The sequence below is a fragment of the Paroedura picta genome, chromosome 6 (genome assembly GCF_049243985.1).
Source record: "Paroedura picta isolate Pp20150507F chromosome 6, Ppicta_v3.0, whole genome shotgun sequence".
In the NCBI taxonomy this organism is placed as follows: Eukaryota; Metazoa; Chordata; class Lepidosauria; order Squamata; family Gekkonidae; genus Paroedura; species Paroedura picta.
Window position 1 is genome coordinate 8,380,321 of NC_135374.1, and position 15,107 is coordinate 8,395,427.

General features: G+C 47.2%; 1 protein-coding gene across 26 annotated transcripts in view; it reads right to left on the bottom strand.

Moving 5' to 3' along the window:
• Nucleotides 1-15,107, bottom strand: part of DLG2 (discs large MAGUK scaffold protein 2) — a 1,130,680-nt gene that overhangs the window by 328,689 nt on the left and 786,884 nt on the right. For all 26 annotated transcript variants that reach the window (XR_013231698.1, XM_077341322.1, XM_077341326.1 and 23 more), the window contains one exon: nucleotides 13,047-13,149. Coding sequence is in view for 25 of the 26 variants with exons in the window: in XM_077341322.1 (XP_077197437.1) it covers nucleotides 13,047-13,149 (103 nt within the window). In the remaining variant the exon portion in view is untranslated. The remainder of the gene's footprint in view (nucleotides 1-13,046; nucleotides 13,150-15,107) is intronic.

The window sequence follows — 15,107 nt, forward strand, 5'->3', positions numbered from 1 at the left end:
CAGCCTGGCCTGGAGGAAATTCACCTACCATCTCCTACACCTACAGTAGCGATCAGCAATTCCCTGGGTATGCAGGAAGGGCCACAAGAGACAAACCCTGGCACATCCCTTCCTGCTCACCCACTCACAATCTGCCTATGTTCAGCATTTCTGTCAGATGACTATCTAGCCTCTGTTTAAAAACATCAGAAGAAGGAAAACTCTCCACCTCCCGATGAAGCCTGTTCCACTGAGGAACTGCTCTAAATGTCAGGAACTTCTTCCGGATGTTTAGCCAAAGTTTTTAAAAATTAATTTCAACCCATTGGTTCTGGTCCACCCTTCTGGGGCAACAGAAAACAACTCTGCTCCATCTTCTGTAGCAGGGGTAGTCAACCTGTGGTCCTCCAGATGTCCATGAACTACAATTCCCATGAGCCCATGGGAACTGTAGTCCATGGACATCTGGAGGACCACAGGTTGACTACCCCTGTTCTATCTCTAGGACAGCCCTACAAGTATTTGAAGATGGTTATCATATCGCCTCTAAGTTGCCTTCACTCCGGGCTTAACAGACCAAGCTCCCTCAACCTTTCCTCATACAACTAGGTCTTCAAACCCCTCACCATGTTTGAAGCCCCCTCTGGTGCCCAAAACTCAACACAATGCTCAAAGTGAGGTCTAACCAGAGCAGAGTAAAGCGGTAACATCACCTTGTGTGATCTAGACACTATACTTCTTTTAATACAGCCCCGAATCCTGTTTGCCTTATAAGACAAGTCACACTGCTGACTCATATTCAGTGTATGGACTTCAAGACCCCCCAGATCCTTTTCACACGTACGGCTGCCAAGACATGTCTCCCCCATCTTATAGTAATGCATTTGATTTTTCCTACCTAAATGAAGAACTTTACATTTATCACTATTGAATTTAATTTTATTAATTTTAGCCCAGTTTTCCAGCCTATCAAGAACATCCTTTATCCTGATTCTGTCTTCTGGTGTGTTTGCTGCCCCTCCCAGTTTAGTATCATCTACGAATTTAATAAGCACCCCCTATATTCCTTCATCCAAATCATTTATAAATATGTTGGACAACACAGTGCCCAGGACAGATCCCTGAGGCACTCCAGTCGTCAATCCTCTCCAAGAAGATGACAAACCATTTACAAGCACCCTCTAGGAGCGATTTGTCAACCAGTTATAAATCCACCAACAGTAATAGGATCCATACCGCATTTTACCAACTTGTCAATAAGAATTTCATGCGGAACCTTATCTAAAGCCTTACTGAAATCAAAGTAAACTATGTCCACAGCATTCCCCTAATCTAGTAAGGTAGTAACTTTTTCAAAAAAAAGAGATTAGTGTTAGTCTGACATGACTTGTTCTTCAGAAAGCCATCCTGACTCTTAGTAATTACAGCCATCTGCTCTAGCTGCTCAAGGACTGACTGACAGTTTGCCTGCAAAACGGAGCTCTTCCACCAGGTCTATGATTGAGGCTGGGGTCAGCGAACTTGGGACATCACCCCCCCCTCCCGGGAGTCAGGAAGTGCACATTGCACTCTTCCATTATCTCTGATATTAGTACGGGGAGGGATGGGGTATTTTTTGCCGCCATGTTGGTATTAAAGTTTTAATGGGGGGTTTAATGGGGTTGAGGTTACTGTCACCCGCCTTGCGCCTGCAGAGAAAGGTGGGAAATAAATCTAATAATAATAATAATAATAATAATAATAATAATAATAATAATAATAATAATAATAATTTTGTCACCTATAGACATCAAGCTGAGGGGTTGGTAGTTACTCGGATCCTCCTTTTCCCCCTTCTTGAAGATGGGGACAACATGCTGGCATGGGCTCATGGGAACTGTAGTCCATGGGCACCTGGAGAGCCACAGCCTGACCACCCCTGGTATATAAAGTAGTATGGGGAAATCAATTTTCAGGCAGATACATGGGTATAATTTTGTGCGCTCCATGCAGCAAATTGAAGTGGAATTTTGAAGCAAGGTGTACATCTAGGAATAATGATCTCAGATTTCCAGAAATGAGCTCCAAACTCACCTCTTTCCTTTCACAAATTACAGATGGATTGATACAACTAGCGGAATTACCATCTTCTAAATGAGGTTACACTAAGTCCTTTGACTTCAGTGCACCTAGGATTTCTGTGCACCTCTGTTTAAGATTGCACTGGTAACTTTATTTTTTATCTCTATGAGATCATTTATTTCATCTTGTATGCTTGATCGTGGGAAGGTTTCCACACTTGCTTGGTGCAGAAGTTGGCCAGTTCTTAGAGGCAAAACCCATATTCTTTTCAAAAGAAGGGGCTGTGACTCAGTGACAGAGCCTCTGATTTGCAAGCAGAAGGTCCCTGGTTCAATCCCTGGCATGTTTGGTTAAACAGACCAGGCAGTAGGTTATGTGAAAGCCAACCCCACCTTGAGGCCCCAGAGAACTTCTGCCAGTCTGAGCAAACAATACTGAATTGGATGGACCAATTATGTGATTCTGTGGTTTTTCATCTGCCTTTTCTTTCTCTGCCTCCTTCATTTCCTGTCTCCCTCCCAATCTGCCAGATTCTCAGAATAATTCTTAGCATTAGAAAAGGGAAAATTGATTTTCTACCCTTTCTGAGTTTTCTATTGTTCAGCCAATGCTGCCACCAATAGAACTGCAGCTCCACCTAGTGACAGAAATAAAACATTACCACATGCAGATTGTACTATATGTGGATTGCTGTAACCAATAAGGATGGGGAAAAATAAAGGCTCCATGTGTTCCTATATCCTAAGAGCAACCATTACTATCGGGAGCCAGCCCCTCTGATTTAAGAGAATGGCAGCAGAAAGGAAATGACATAGATAAAATAGATAAAATTGAAAGGGTATAGAGGAGAGTGACGATGATCTGGGGCCAAGGGACCAAGCCCTATGAAGATAGGTTGAGGGACTTGGGAATATTCAGCCTGGAAGAAAGGAGGTTGAGAGGGGACATGATAGCCCTCTTTAAGTATTTGAAAGGTTGTCACTTGGAGGAGGGCAGGATGCTGTTTCTGTTGGCTGCAGAGGAGAGGACACGCAGTAATGGGTTTAAACTTCAAGTACAACGATATAGGCTAGATATCAGGAAAAAGTTTTTCACAGTCAGAGTAGTTCAGCAGTGGAATAGGCTGCCTAAGGAGGTGGTGAGCTCCCCCTCACTGGCAGTCTTCAAGCAAAGGTTGGATGCACACTTTTCTTGGATGCTTTAGGATGCTTAGGGCTGATCCTGCGTTGAGCAGGGGGTTGGACTAGATGGCCTGTGTGGCCCCTTCCAACTCTATGATTCTATGATTCTATGAATACAGATGGGAAACAAGGCTGTTTACAAGCCCACCTGGGGTCCTTCCCCTTCCCACCCTCTCCAGGCCCATCACTGGCCATTGTTTGGGGGGAGGGAGGGTAGGTCCACCATAACCTACATGATCATATCACCCAATAAATGCTTAACACATTTAAATATATTAAAAATTAATTAACTCCTGTCAATTTGGGAAGCTGCCAAGGAACCCCAGGGTTTCACAGAACCCTGGTTGAGAAAGCCTGGAGTAGACAATAGCCACCATAACAGACCACGAATCTGACTCGGGTTCCTTTAGAGAGGGGCCATGGCTAAGTGGCAGAACCTCAGCTTGGCAAGAAGAAGGGTGCAGGTTCAATCCCCGGCATCTCCAGTTAAGGGGATGAGGCACTGGGCGCCATGAAAGAGCTCTTCCTGCGTCTCCGGAGAACTGCTGATAATCTGCGTAGACAATACTGATGTCGGTGGAACGATGCTCTGATTATATAAAGCAACATTATATGTTCAGGCGTCTAGCACTGAGACAGACGAGTGAAGCAAATTCGGCCCATCTGGTCCCGGAGCAGTTGTCTGAGCAGAGACGAAACGGGAATTGAGCTTCATCTCTGGAAATCATGCTCGCTTGGCGTATCTCTGCTCTAAGCGTCACATCGTAATGGAAAGTTCTCCTTCCATTGTTAGCAGCCATCTGATTCCACCGACCCCCTCCCGCCCCGGACCCCCCTTCCTTTCCCCCTCTCCCCTTCAATGCTCCGGATCTTTTCAGAGCGTGACAATCTCTCATTCGGCTCCAGCTGGCGAGCAATCAGCACGAATTCTCGGGAAGGTTTATACCGCGACTAACCTATACAATGCTGGCCAGTTCCCATTCAGCTGAGACCAGTGACTGTCTGATCATTGGATTGCTTCCAAGCCGCTCATTTGGGGACTAGGGGAGGTGGAGACATTAGACAGCAGATCGGTATTCAAAAAGTGCCCAGGGCTGCAATTGGCTCAGACACTAACTTTTTACAAGGGGCCAAATTCGCATAGGATTGAAGAATCAACCTGAACCCTTCTGCATTTTCTGTCCTGGTCCCTTCTTGGTAGAAGGAGCTCCCAGAGGGGATTAGGGCCCTATCGGGGCTGGCACAGATTTCTGCATGGTCTGTAAGAGGGAGCTCTTCTACTGGGCTTTTTGGTGGGGCCAATGATTCGATAACATCTATGGGACAAGGATCTATGGGCCAAAAATCTATCTATCCATAACATCTAAGGACAAAAACACCCCCCCTCTGGTAACTTCTGGCCTGGGATAAAGTGATGGGCAGCAATAAAACTTCAGCTGTTAATGATACATTGCTGCTTATTGACATTCTGAATTTATTAATTGGGCTTACTGGTTAATGCAGCGGTAGTCAACCTGTGGTCCTCCAGATGTTCATGGACTACAGTTCCCATGAGCCCCTGCCAGCAAACACTGGTAGGGGCTCGTGGGAATTGTAGTCCATGGACATCTGGAGGACCACAGGTTGACTACCCCTGGGTTAATGAATTACTGATGATTAATGTTTTATTGTTTTAACTCTGTTTATAAGCTATAGGTATATGTATGTACACCGCCCTGAGCCAGTCTTGGAAGGACAGTTTAGAAATTTTAATAATAAATTATATTTTATTTTTTTATATTTTTTTATATTTTATATTTTATTATTATATTTTAATAATAAATTTAATAATAAACTCAAGCCTTCCAAGGAGAAGAGAAGACACGTATTTTGTGCCCCACTTTTTTTAACTACCCGAAGGAGTCTCAAAGCGGATGATCCTGATCTTCTCTTCCTCTCCCCAAAAGAGGCACCCTGTGAGGTAGATTAGCCTGGGGGAGCTCTAAGAGAACTGTGACTGGCCTAAGGTCACCCAGCAGGCCTCACGTATCTCAGTGTGGGTATTCAGAAGGAGGGCGTTTCATCCCAAGTGGACTTTCATACATTGCTGAGATGCAATCATACATAACAGGCATTGTACGTGACTAGAGAATAAGGCTAGATGAGATCTGAGTTCAAATCTCCACCGTGCAAAAAATTTGCAAGGGGACATTGGGCCAGTCACCTCTCTCGACTTGCCTTACCTCACAGGGTTGTTGTTGGGAGGATAAAACAGGGAAGGGAGGAACATACACTCTTATCACTCAGCCTGTGTCTAGGCTGGAGTTTGACTTCCTCTCCTTGAAGCTACTTTTCACCTGGGTGGAACTACTGACAAGCAAAAGAGAGAGCCAGGTTGGTGTTGCGGTTAAGAGCGGCAGTGATTCCCTACCCCTCCTCCACATGCAGCCAGCTGCGTGACCCTGGGCTAGTCACAGTCATCTTAGAGTGGTTCTCACAGAGCAGTTCTCCCTGAGCTCTCTAAGAGAACTGCTCTGCGAGAACAGCTCTAAGACAACGGTGACTAGCTCAAGGTTACCCAGCTGCCTGCCTGTGGAGAACAAGTAGGGAATCAAAGCTGGTTCTCCAGATTAGAGGCCACCACTCTTAAACACTCCCTCCTTCCCTCCCCCCTCCAGGTAAAATTCCTGCCATTTACTCAACAGATACCGGTCCTCCCTCATTTTGCAAGGGCTAGCCATGACAAAGGAATGCCCAAACTTCATGCAATTACATGGACACATGCGCCATTTTTAAAAACAAAGAGATAGATAAAGATATGATCAAATGTTCTAAGTCTATTGACTTCCTTTGTCAGAGTCGGAAATTAATGAATGCCTTTTCATTCCCACAAGCTGTTCAGGCTAGATCCTGGAGACAATTACAGCTGATGCAACTTGACTCACATCTGCTCTCTCTCTCTCTCTCTCTCTCTCTCTCTCTCTCTCTCTCAAGAGCTGCAAAGAACCTGCATTGCAGCACACTGTGCTATGGAGACCACTGACGGGGAGCAGTTTTGGCCACAATCTTGCTACCCATAAAGAAGAGGGGCCTGTTTTTCCATGCTTCTGCCCGCCCCCCTCCCAACAGCATCACGACAGATTTTGTATCTCCCTTGCTCCAGAGAGGTTTGGTTTTACAGTGAGATGATGGCTTGTGACATGGACAACCAACCTGCTCATCATTTCAGCAGAAGCGAGTGAAGGGAGGATCGCACCCGAGCCTGGAAGTGATGTCACTTCCAGGTCATGCTCTAGGAATCCCCAAACCTCTATGATAAAAAGCACAGAGACTGGGGGAGATTTCTAGAGCATCGCCTGTCACTTCAAGGTTCAGGCAGAATTATTATTATTATTAATTATTATTATTTCTAGGTCTCCCCTCGTTAGCAAGAGTTTCAGGGTGGCTCACAACAGTTCAAAATGCATAGAATAAGTAAAACCATATCAATTTTAAACAGTTTTTAAAAGTAACAAGTGATCCAGTAAGCATGATCCATCACTAAGACAGATAGATCAGTTTCCCCCAGGCTTGGATGGGACAGAGAGGGGGTGGCAGGGGCCCCTTTTAGGAGTCTCAAAGTGGCTGATAATCGCCTTCCCTTTCCTCTCCCCACAACAGACACCCTGTGAGGTGGGTGAGGCTGAGAGAGCCCTGAGATTACTGAAGAAGAAGAGTTGATTCTTATATGCCGCTTTTCTCTAACCGAAGGAGTCTCAAAGGGGCTTTCAATCGCCTTCCCTTTCCTCTCCCCACAACAGACACCCTGTGGGGTGGGTGAGGCTGAGAGAGCCCTGAGATTACTGAAGAAGAAGAAGAGTTGGTTCTTATATGCCGCTTTTCTCTACCCAAAGGAGTCTCAAAGCGGCTTCCAATCGCCTTCCCTTTCCTCTCCCCACAACAGACACCCTGTAAGGGAGGTGAAGCTGAGAGAGCCCTGAGATTACTGAAGAAGAAGAAGAGTTGGTTTTTATATGCCGCTTTTCTCTACCCTAAGGAGGCTCAAAGCGGCTTCCAATCGCCTTCCATTTCCTCTCCCCACAACAGACACCCTGTAAGGGAGGTGAAGCTGAGAGAGCCCTGAGATTACTGAAGAAGAAGAAGAGTTGGTTCTTATATGCCGCTTTTCTCTACCCAAAGGAGTCTCAAAGCGGCTTCCAATCGCCTTCCCTTTCCTCTCCCCACAACAGACACCCTGTGAGGGAGGTGAAGCTGAGAGAGCCCTGAGATTACTGAAGAAGAAGAAGAGTTGGTTTTTATATGCCGCTTTTCTCTACCCTAAGGAGGCTCAAAGCGGCTTCCAATCGCCTTCCATTTCCTCTCCCCACAACAGACACCCTGTGAGGTGGGTGAGGCTGAGAGAGCCCTGAGATTACTGAAGAAGAAGAAGAGTTGGTTCTTATATGCCGCTTTTCTCTACCCAAAGGAGTCTCAAAGCGGCTTCCAATCGCCTTCCATTTCCTCTCCCCTCAACAGATGCTCTGTGATGTGGGTGTGGCTTAATGAGCCCTGATATTCCTGCTTGGTCAGAACAGCTTTATCAGTGCTGTGATGAGCCCCAAATCACCCAGCCGGGTCCATGTGGAGGAGTGGGGAATCAAAGTAGATTAGAATTTCACCCTCCTAACCACTAGAACCAAGCTGATGTAGAGAACTCCCCCCTCCCCCCCCCACACACTTTCTCCCACTGCGATGATTTCAATTGGCAGGCCCTGAGTAAATTACGGGAAACACCCACTGGGTCCAGGCAGGTGCCAGCCCTAGGTTGTTATGAGCAGGAGAGAGATAAGCAGAGAAACAAGAAACGCAGAAGAGGAGTCGCATCTGCATGTGAGGCCACATCCACAGTGGCTGACAAAATTAAGGCTGCACATCAGAGCTGGGGGGGAAAACTATCTCCTCCTCCTGATTTCCAGCTGCTTCAGCCCTGCCAGATCATGCACCTGCACAACTATGGGGTTGGATCCAGCTTTTGAACATCACCGAAAACTGCTGTAATGAGTCTGTATGCGTGTGTGTAAGGGGAGCTCGTCCTGTCATTGGCAAAGTTTGTCCAACCTGCTTCCTGGAACACTTCGAAGACTCATGAACAAACCCTGCGAATTCTCTAATAATGTTCTGAAAGACTATGCCCGGGGATGTATGTACCAGACAGCACGCTTCTCAGAATGCATATCTCAGCATGACAAGCTCAGAGGTAACTCTCGGAGAAGAGGAATGCCTTGTCTGAATGCTTGCTGAGAAACCTTGCAAATAACCTTGCCAAGAAGAATTAAATTTGGTGACTATGAAGGACTCCAGTATCAAGTTGGGAACCTAGAAGGCTGACCAGCTAAAACACAGAGCAAAATTAGTCTACTTACTGCAAAGTGGACGGTGATAAAATATCACAATATAAAAATAACATTCATAGACTTTAGATCAGCCTTGTCAGTCTTTTAACCATAGAGGAGCCCCTGAAATAATTTTTCCTGTTTTGTTTCATGGTTTGGAGTGTTCCTGAACCGAATCCCTGCACTGAAATGAGTCAAAAGCCCTGAAGCAAACTGGCCAGGTTAGGCTGGCCCATTTCACTCCTCCACTTCAAAGAGAATAGAAGTGTCATGGACTGCTGAAAACTCTAACAGCAGATGGACATATCCATCAGCTGTTAGGCTTAAATGGCTGTAGGGGGGAGGAGCAAAATGGAGGATTTAAATGGCTGCCAGCCATTTCAGCCTAATAGCTGATGGGTCGACCTGTCAAGCTGTTAGGTTAAATTGCTGGCAGTCATTTCAGCAGTCTGTTTCACTTTACCCTGCTTCTAAGCAGGAGGGAGCAAAATCAATTGCTGAAACAGCTCACAGCCAGTTTAGCCTAGCAACAAGGTAGGCACACCTGAAACATCTGGGAAGTATTTCAGTGGGCCATTTCACTTCCCCCTTCTTGCAAGGTGGGAGTGAGCGAATGGGATGGTTTATATCGATCAATGTATTGCTTATCACATCAGTTTCAGCAAGAATAATCATGACCTTTGTATTGCTACTTCAATTAACCTCTTTTGTGGCTAGTCCAAGTGTCTTTTCTGGGAAAGGTGATGGAGTCTGACATCCTGGAGCCAGTGGAACAAAAAAGATGTTGTACAGTTCATACTGAAACTGAACCAGTCACTGAAAAGTAACTACACACCTCCCAGCAAGGGTGAGGAAAGGGCAGGTTTGCCCCGCCCCAAATTCCGCTGCCAAATCTTATTCCCTCTTGTTGCAGAACCTGATTCGTTGGTTGATCTTCCTGCCTGTTTGCTTTCTATTCATTCCGAAAATGCTACTTTTCCCCCATTGAAGACATCTATGAAACCAATTGCATAAATATTTTGTATGATGGAGTCATTCGAGCTTTTTATGGGACCAGTTGTCGATTTTTTAAGGACTTGATACTTGCCATAAATTTGTTATCTACTTAGCCTGTGGCACCACTCCGAACAATCGATCCACTTTAATGGCTACGTTGACAAAACTCACTTGCAAGCGACTGGCACATATACAGTAAAGAGTGCTGACAGTAAATCATAAATAGCGAAAGCCCATTAGGAGCAGATGAGGTTCGCTGTAAATATTTAACCAAGCAAATCAGACAACAAGCAGTGTTGGAATCTGTACAAAAGCACTGCTGATATAACCTCATTTAGGGCTCATAATGCAAAAGGAAATCTTCTCCCAAGGAAACCACAGCCTTCGGTTTGCAAGAAGAGGAGAAGTTGGTTTTTATACCCACTTTTCACTACCTGAAGGAGTCTCCAAGCAACTTAGTTGCCTTCTCTTCCTCTCCCTTGTGAGGTAGGTGGGACTGAGAGAGCTCTGAGAGAACTGCTCAGCGAGAAAAGCTCTAATAGGACTGTGACTAGCCCAAGATCACCCAGCTGCCTGCATGTGGAGGAGCGGAGAATCAGTCTCCAGATTAGAAGCTGCCAATCTTTACAACACCATTTAGGATAGGATGTTTTAGATATCATTAATTCATTGGGGCGCTTTGACTTGGAAAGGATTTGATGGTGCCTAAAACACACAATCATTTCAACAAGGAGGCATCAGTGCCTGGGTGTTCCAACGGGGGAACAGTGTTACACTCATCTAAGCCTGCTGTAATGTGGCTTTGGGTGACATTTCCAGGCTACCAAATTAACGGGCAGTAAAATTCCCTGTTTCCCTACTCTTGTTACCTGTGAATCCACACAATAAAAACCTTTGGGTCAGGTTGTAAGGGCAGGCTGTAAGCAACGAGTCATACGAGAGCTCATTTGAATGCAAAGACTCATCTCCTTGCTTTTGGGGTCCTCATGAACAGTCAACACAACCTCCAAACAGTTCTCCGGTAGGGTTCTTTGAAGGCGGAAAACCCCGACTCTGCTTTTCTTGGCCAGCAAAAGGATTATTTTTTTTAGGATGCAAATAACTGTCTCACCACTGCAGGGAAGGAGGGGAGGCTGATACACGCTCCCAGAGACCCCCAAGAGGTAGGGCGGGATAAAAAATGTTATAGGTCCACATAATACAGGGAACAACACTGCTTTTTCTCCAACAGTAAGACATGGCGGTTTTGCATTCAGCTTGGGATTCTGAAAGTCCCAGATTGAAAGCAAGGGGTGCTGGGGACAAAATCAATATTCGCTTGCATGTTCTTCTCTCACAGAAATTCTCCAAAAGCGTGTTGGCAGAGGTAAGTTATATTAATCACTTAAATGATTAAAAGCTCCCATGAGACTGATGCATCCGTATACCCACAGGGTCTGCATGTTCACATAATCAGGAAAACTACAGATAGTCGGTACATGCCAGAGACAGCCGCATCCTGGCTGGATGCTCCGTTAAGCTGGCGCACTGCTGGGGCTGCATGTTACAGCGTGCCTTTGGGAACATGTAAAATGGCAAAGGAGGAAAGAGGATGCAGCTACAGCGCCCACTGAGAGCGGTGGCGCTTTTCTTGGAGCAAAACTTGAAATCACACCTCACTCTTAGGGACCCAGAAGGTTCGCTTCTAGATTGGACAAGAGTAGACATCGTCCATGGACAGAAGAAGCCCACCTGCAGCGTCTCTGCACGTGGCTGATCTGGGCACACTAACTGGAAGGAGGCAAAGGCAGATCAGCAATTCATTCAGAGATGCAATGGGCACACACTTCTGAGAGGAAGTGATTCTAATCTTGGCATAGGAAGTCACCAAATCATCATACCCAAGAGAAGTATGCCTGGCCTCGAGCAGAGACAGGGCCTTTTTGGTCCTGGCCCCAACCTGGTGGAATGAGCTCCCGGAAGAACTGAGGGACCTTTTGAAGCTGTCAAAGTTCCACAGGGCCCACCAGACATTTGGTTGAGGCCAGGTGGTGGAACATCGACTGGGTCCCTCCTTCTCAGACACCCCACCAAGAGGTCTTGGGTGGTAGATGTGGTCTATGGGGCTAGCAGGAGGTGGGCAGGGGGAGAGGGGTCTGTGGGGTGGGATGGGATGGGTGGATTTCAGATTGTTGTTATGTTGATGTGAAATGCCTTGAGCTGGCTGGCATGGGATGGTGATATATACATACATGCATACACACAAACACACAAAGGGAAGGTGAATGTAAGAGGAAAGGGAAGGTGACTAGAAGCAGCTCTGAGCCTCCTTCAGGCAGAGAAAAGCAGGAAATAAGAACCAACTCTTATTCTTCTTCTTCCTCTACAAACACCAGTGCAACAGAGCAACCTGTGCCTTGATTTGGAAAAGCAATGAGTCATGCAGAGACACTATGGGCAACCTCTATATGACCGGGGGCTTATGAAAGGCAAGGACCTCCTATGGCCCTATGTCCTGGGTTCTCCACTTGTGCATAATGTTTAGAAGAAGAAGAAAAGCTGTCCCCCCCCCCACACACATACTTTTCACTACCCAAATGGCTTACATACACATTTCCCTTCCACTCACCACAACAGACACTCTGTGAGGTAGGTGGGGCCGAGAGGGCCCTTAAGTGTACTACTCTGTGAGAACAGCTCTCAGAGAACAGTGACCGGCCCAGCAGGCTGCATGTGGAGGAGCGGGGAACCAAACCGGGTTCTCCAGATCAGAGACTGCTGCTCTTTAACCATGACACCAGGCTGGCTTTTTAACTTCTATGCCACAATGCATAAGAGCCTCTTGTGGCGCAGGGTGGTAAGGCAGCTGACGTGCTGTCTGAAGCTCTGCCCATGAGGCTGGGAGTTCGATCCCAGCAGCCGGCTCAAGGTTGACTCAGCCTTCCATCCTTCCGAGGTCAGTAAAATGATTACCCAGCTAGCTGGGGGGTAAACGGTCATGACTGGGGAAGGCACTGGCCAACCACCCCGTATTGAGTCTGCCATGAAAACGCTAGAGGGCGTCACCCCAAGGGTCAGGCATGACTCGGTGCTTGCACAGGGGATACCTTTACCTTTACCACAATGCATAAGGAGGTGCCACTTATGCACCTCCTGTCTCTTCCAGCTAAGACTGAAAGCGGGCGGGGAGGGAGAATTCACATTGTGATGATCACACACATGTTGTGTTTAAATGCTGCCAGGGAGGCAAAGAGAGACGGGAAGCAACGACGGCTCCATATCGCTTGCATGCTCTGGTTTAGGTTCTCAACGCATCTAAAAGTCAAACATTCACCTCTCTTGAAAAGAGAGAGCTGTGCTACGCAGGGACAACCTCACGATGCCTTGCCATCACCAACTCTTTGGGGTTCCCAACGTCAACGGAAGGACCACGCACAACGCATTCCCTTCCTCCTCCCTTGCCCGGCGATTCTCTGCTGCATTAAGACGGTCGGCCTACCTTCCGGTTGGTATTGTGCAATGATGGCTACTGTCTGGCCCGCGCCTTTGAGGGCTGCAGCAGCCTGTTCATGGGTAGCACCACGGAGGTCGATTCCGTTCACCTGCGGAGGAAATGGACAACAACAACAAAAGCATCACTCAACACCTTTCTGGACCTTTGGGTTGCGAAGGCAGGCTTAAAACCCTGGCGAGGCCGGCCCATGAATTCTAAGAACCGTGGCTGTGTGGATTTCAGGTCAATCTGGTGACCATCGAACATCTCACATCTTAGCCCAGTGGTTCTCAACCTTGCTAATGCCGCGGCCCTTTAATACAGTTCCTCCTGTTGGGGTGACCCCCAACCATAAAATTATGCAAGGGTTCTTTCACAGAAATTAAACCGAAACTGACCAATGGCGTGAAGATCCCTTGTTTAGGATTTTATAGAAATTGTTTTTCCCCCCAGGGTTTCTCAGTTCAGTTCTGCCTCTTGTCCCACCATGCCGATCTCGCTCTTTTCCGCTGCTCCAGACAGACGCTGTATCTCGATTCCACAAGGCTGTTGTGTGGATGACGCTCCCCCCGGGCAAGCTGCTTGCCCTGCCGTGACCCCTGTGACCCCCAGGTTCAGAACCACTGTCTTAGGAGAAACAGAGGTCTGGGCCTTGGGAAATAGGAGTGCAAAAACTCTTCATGGACTACGGTAGCCCTGGCCTTCAGCTGGTGGGCCAACTCCCTCTACTATTCCTCCGTACACAACGGTGCTTAATTGAGTGATCGGAGAGGGAGGAACGGGGGAGGGAACTTTGGCAATGTGTCGACCTCGTTTCTGGCTGGAACCCACTAAGTGATGTTAGCAACACTCTAAGAACTTTCCCAGGAGAAGAGCCTAATGCTGGGAGCGATTGAGGGCAAAAGAAGAAGGGGACGACAGAGAATGAGGTGGCTGGATGGAGTCACTGAAGCAGTAGGTGCAAACTTAAATGGACTCCGGGGAATGGGAGAGGACAGGAAGGCCTGGAGGATCATTGTCCATGGGGTCGCGATGGGTCGGACACGACCTTGCAACTAACAACAGGATCTTTCCATATCAATATGGGTTTTCTCTTTGAGATCTGGGGAGCCTTGCTGCATCGGTGATGGCACTTTTGCATTCCAGCCAGAATCTTGTCAATCTCTATAGCTTTGGAGGCCAGACTGAGGTTCTCCAGATGTTCATGGACTACAATTCTCACGAGCCCTTACTAGCATGGCCAATTGGAAGGGGCTCATGGGAATTGTAGTCCATGAGCATCTGGAGAGTCAGAGTTTGGCCATCTTGACCAGAGAGAAGGGGAGGAATCTGAGAGTGGCAATGATGCCATTTTTAGGTTCCAACAGGCTTTATTTATTTATTGATTTGATAATTTTATGCCACTGCTCCTAGACCATGAGCCCATGGCAGCTTTAACATATTTAAAACAATAAAATCCACAATAAGAATCCCCTCCCACCCACCTCAATCCTCCCTCCAAAAGCCTCCCCCCTAACCAAAATCGCCAGAATTCTGTCTTATGCGCACAGAAGATGTAGATAATGAGGGTGCCAAAGGCCCCAAGGCCCCAAAGGAGGGGCCAGTTCATACTCAATCTGGCCTCAACCAATCACCTGGTGGAGTAGCTCCATCATACAGGCCCTGCTGTACTGAGAAATCTCCTGCAGGGACCTCAGCTCTTCCAGGGCTCATTCCACTAGGCAGGGGCCAGAGCTGAGAAGGCTCTGTGCCTGGTTGAGGTGAGACAAACCTCATGAGGGCCAAGGATTGCCAGTCAGTTTGTGCCTGCAGAGCACAGGGCCCCGTGGGGAGGGGCATAGGGAATTCAACTGTCTCTCATATACAATGGGCCCAGGCCGCAGATGGCCTTGAAGGTTAATACCAAAATATACACCCTTTTTCCCATGACTCGACCCCAAGAGTTTCCCAGGGGTTCCAGGCATGTGCCTGTCAACCCTTTCATGGCCTCCATAGTTTCCTGCCCTCCCTTAACAACTGATGGACAGCTATGGAATGTTATCCATCCATCCATCCATCCATCTCGTC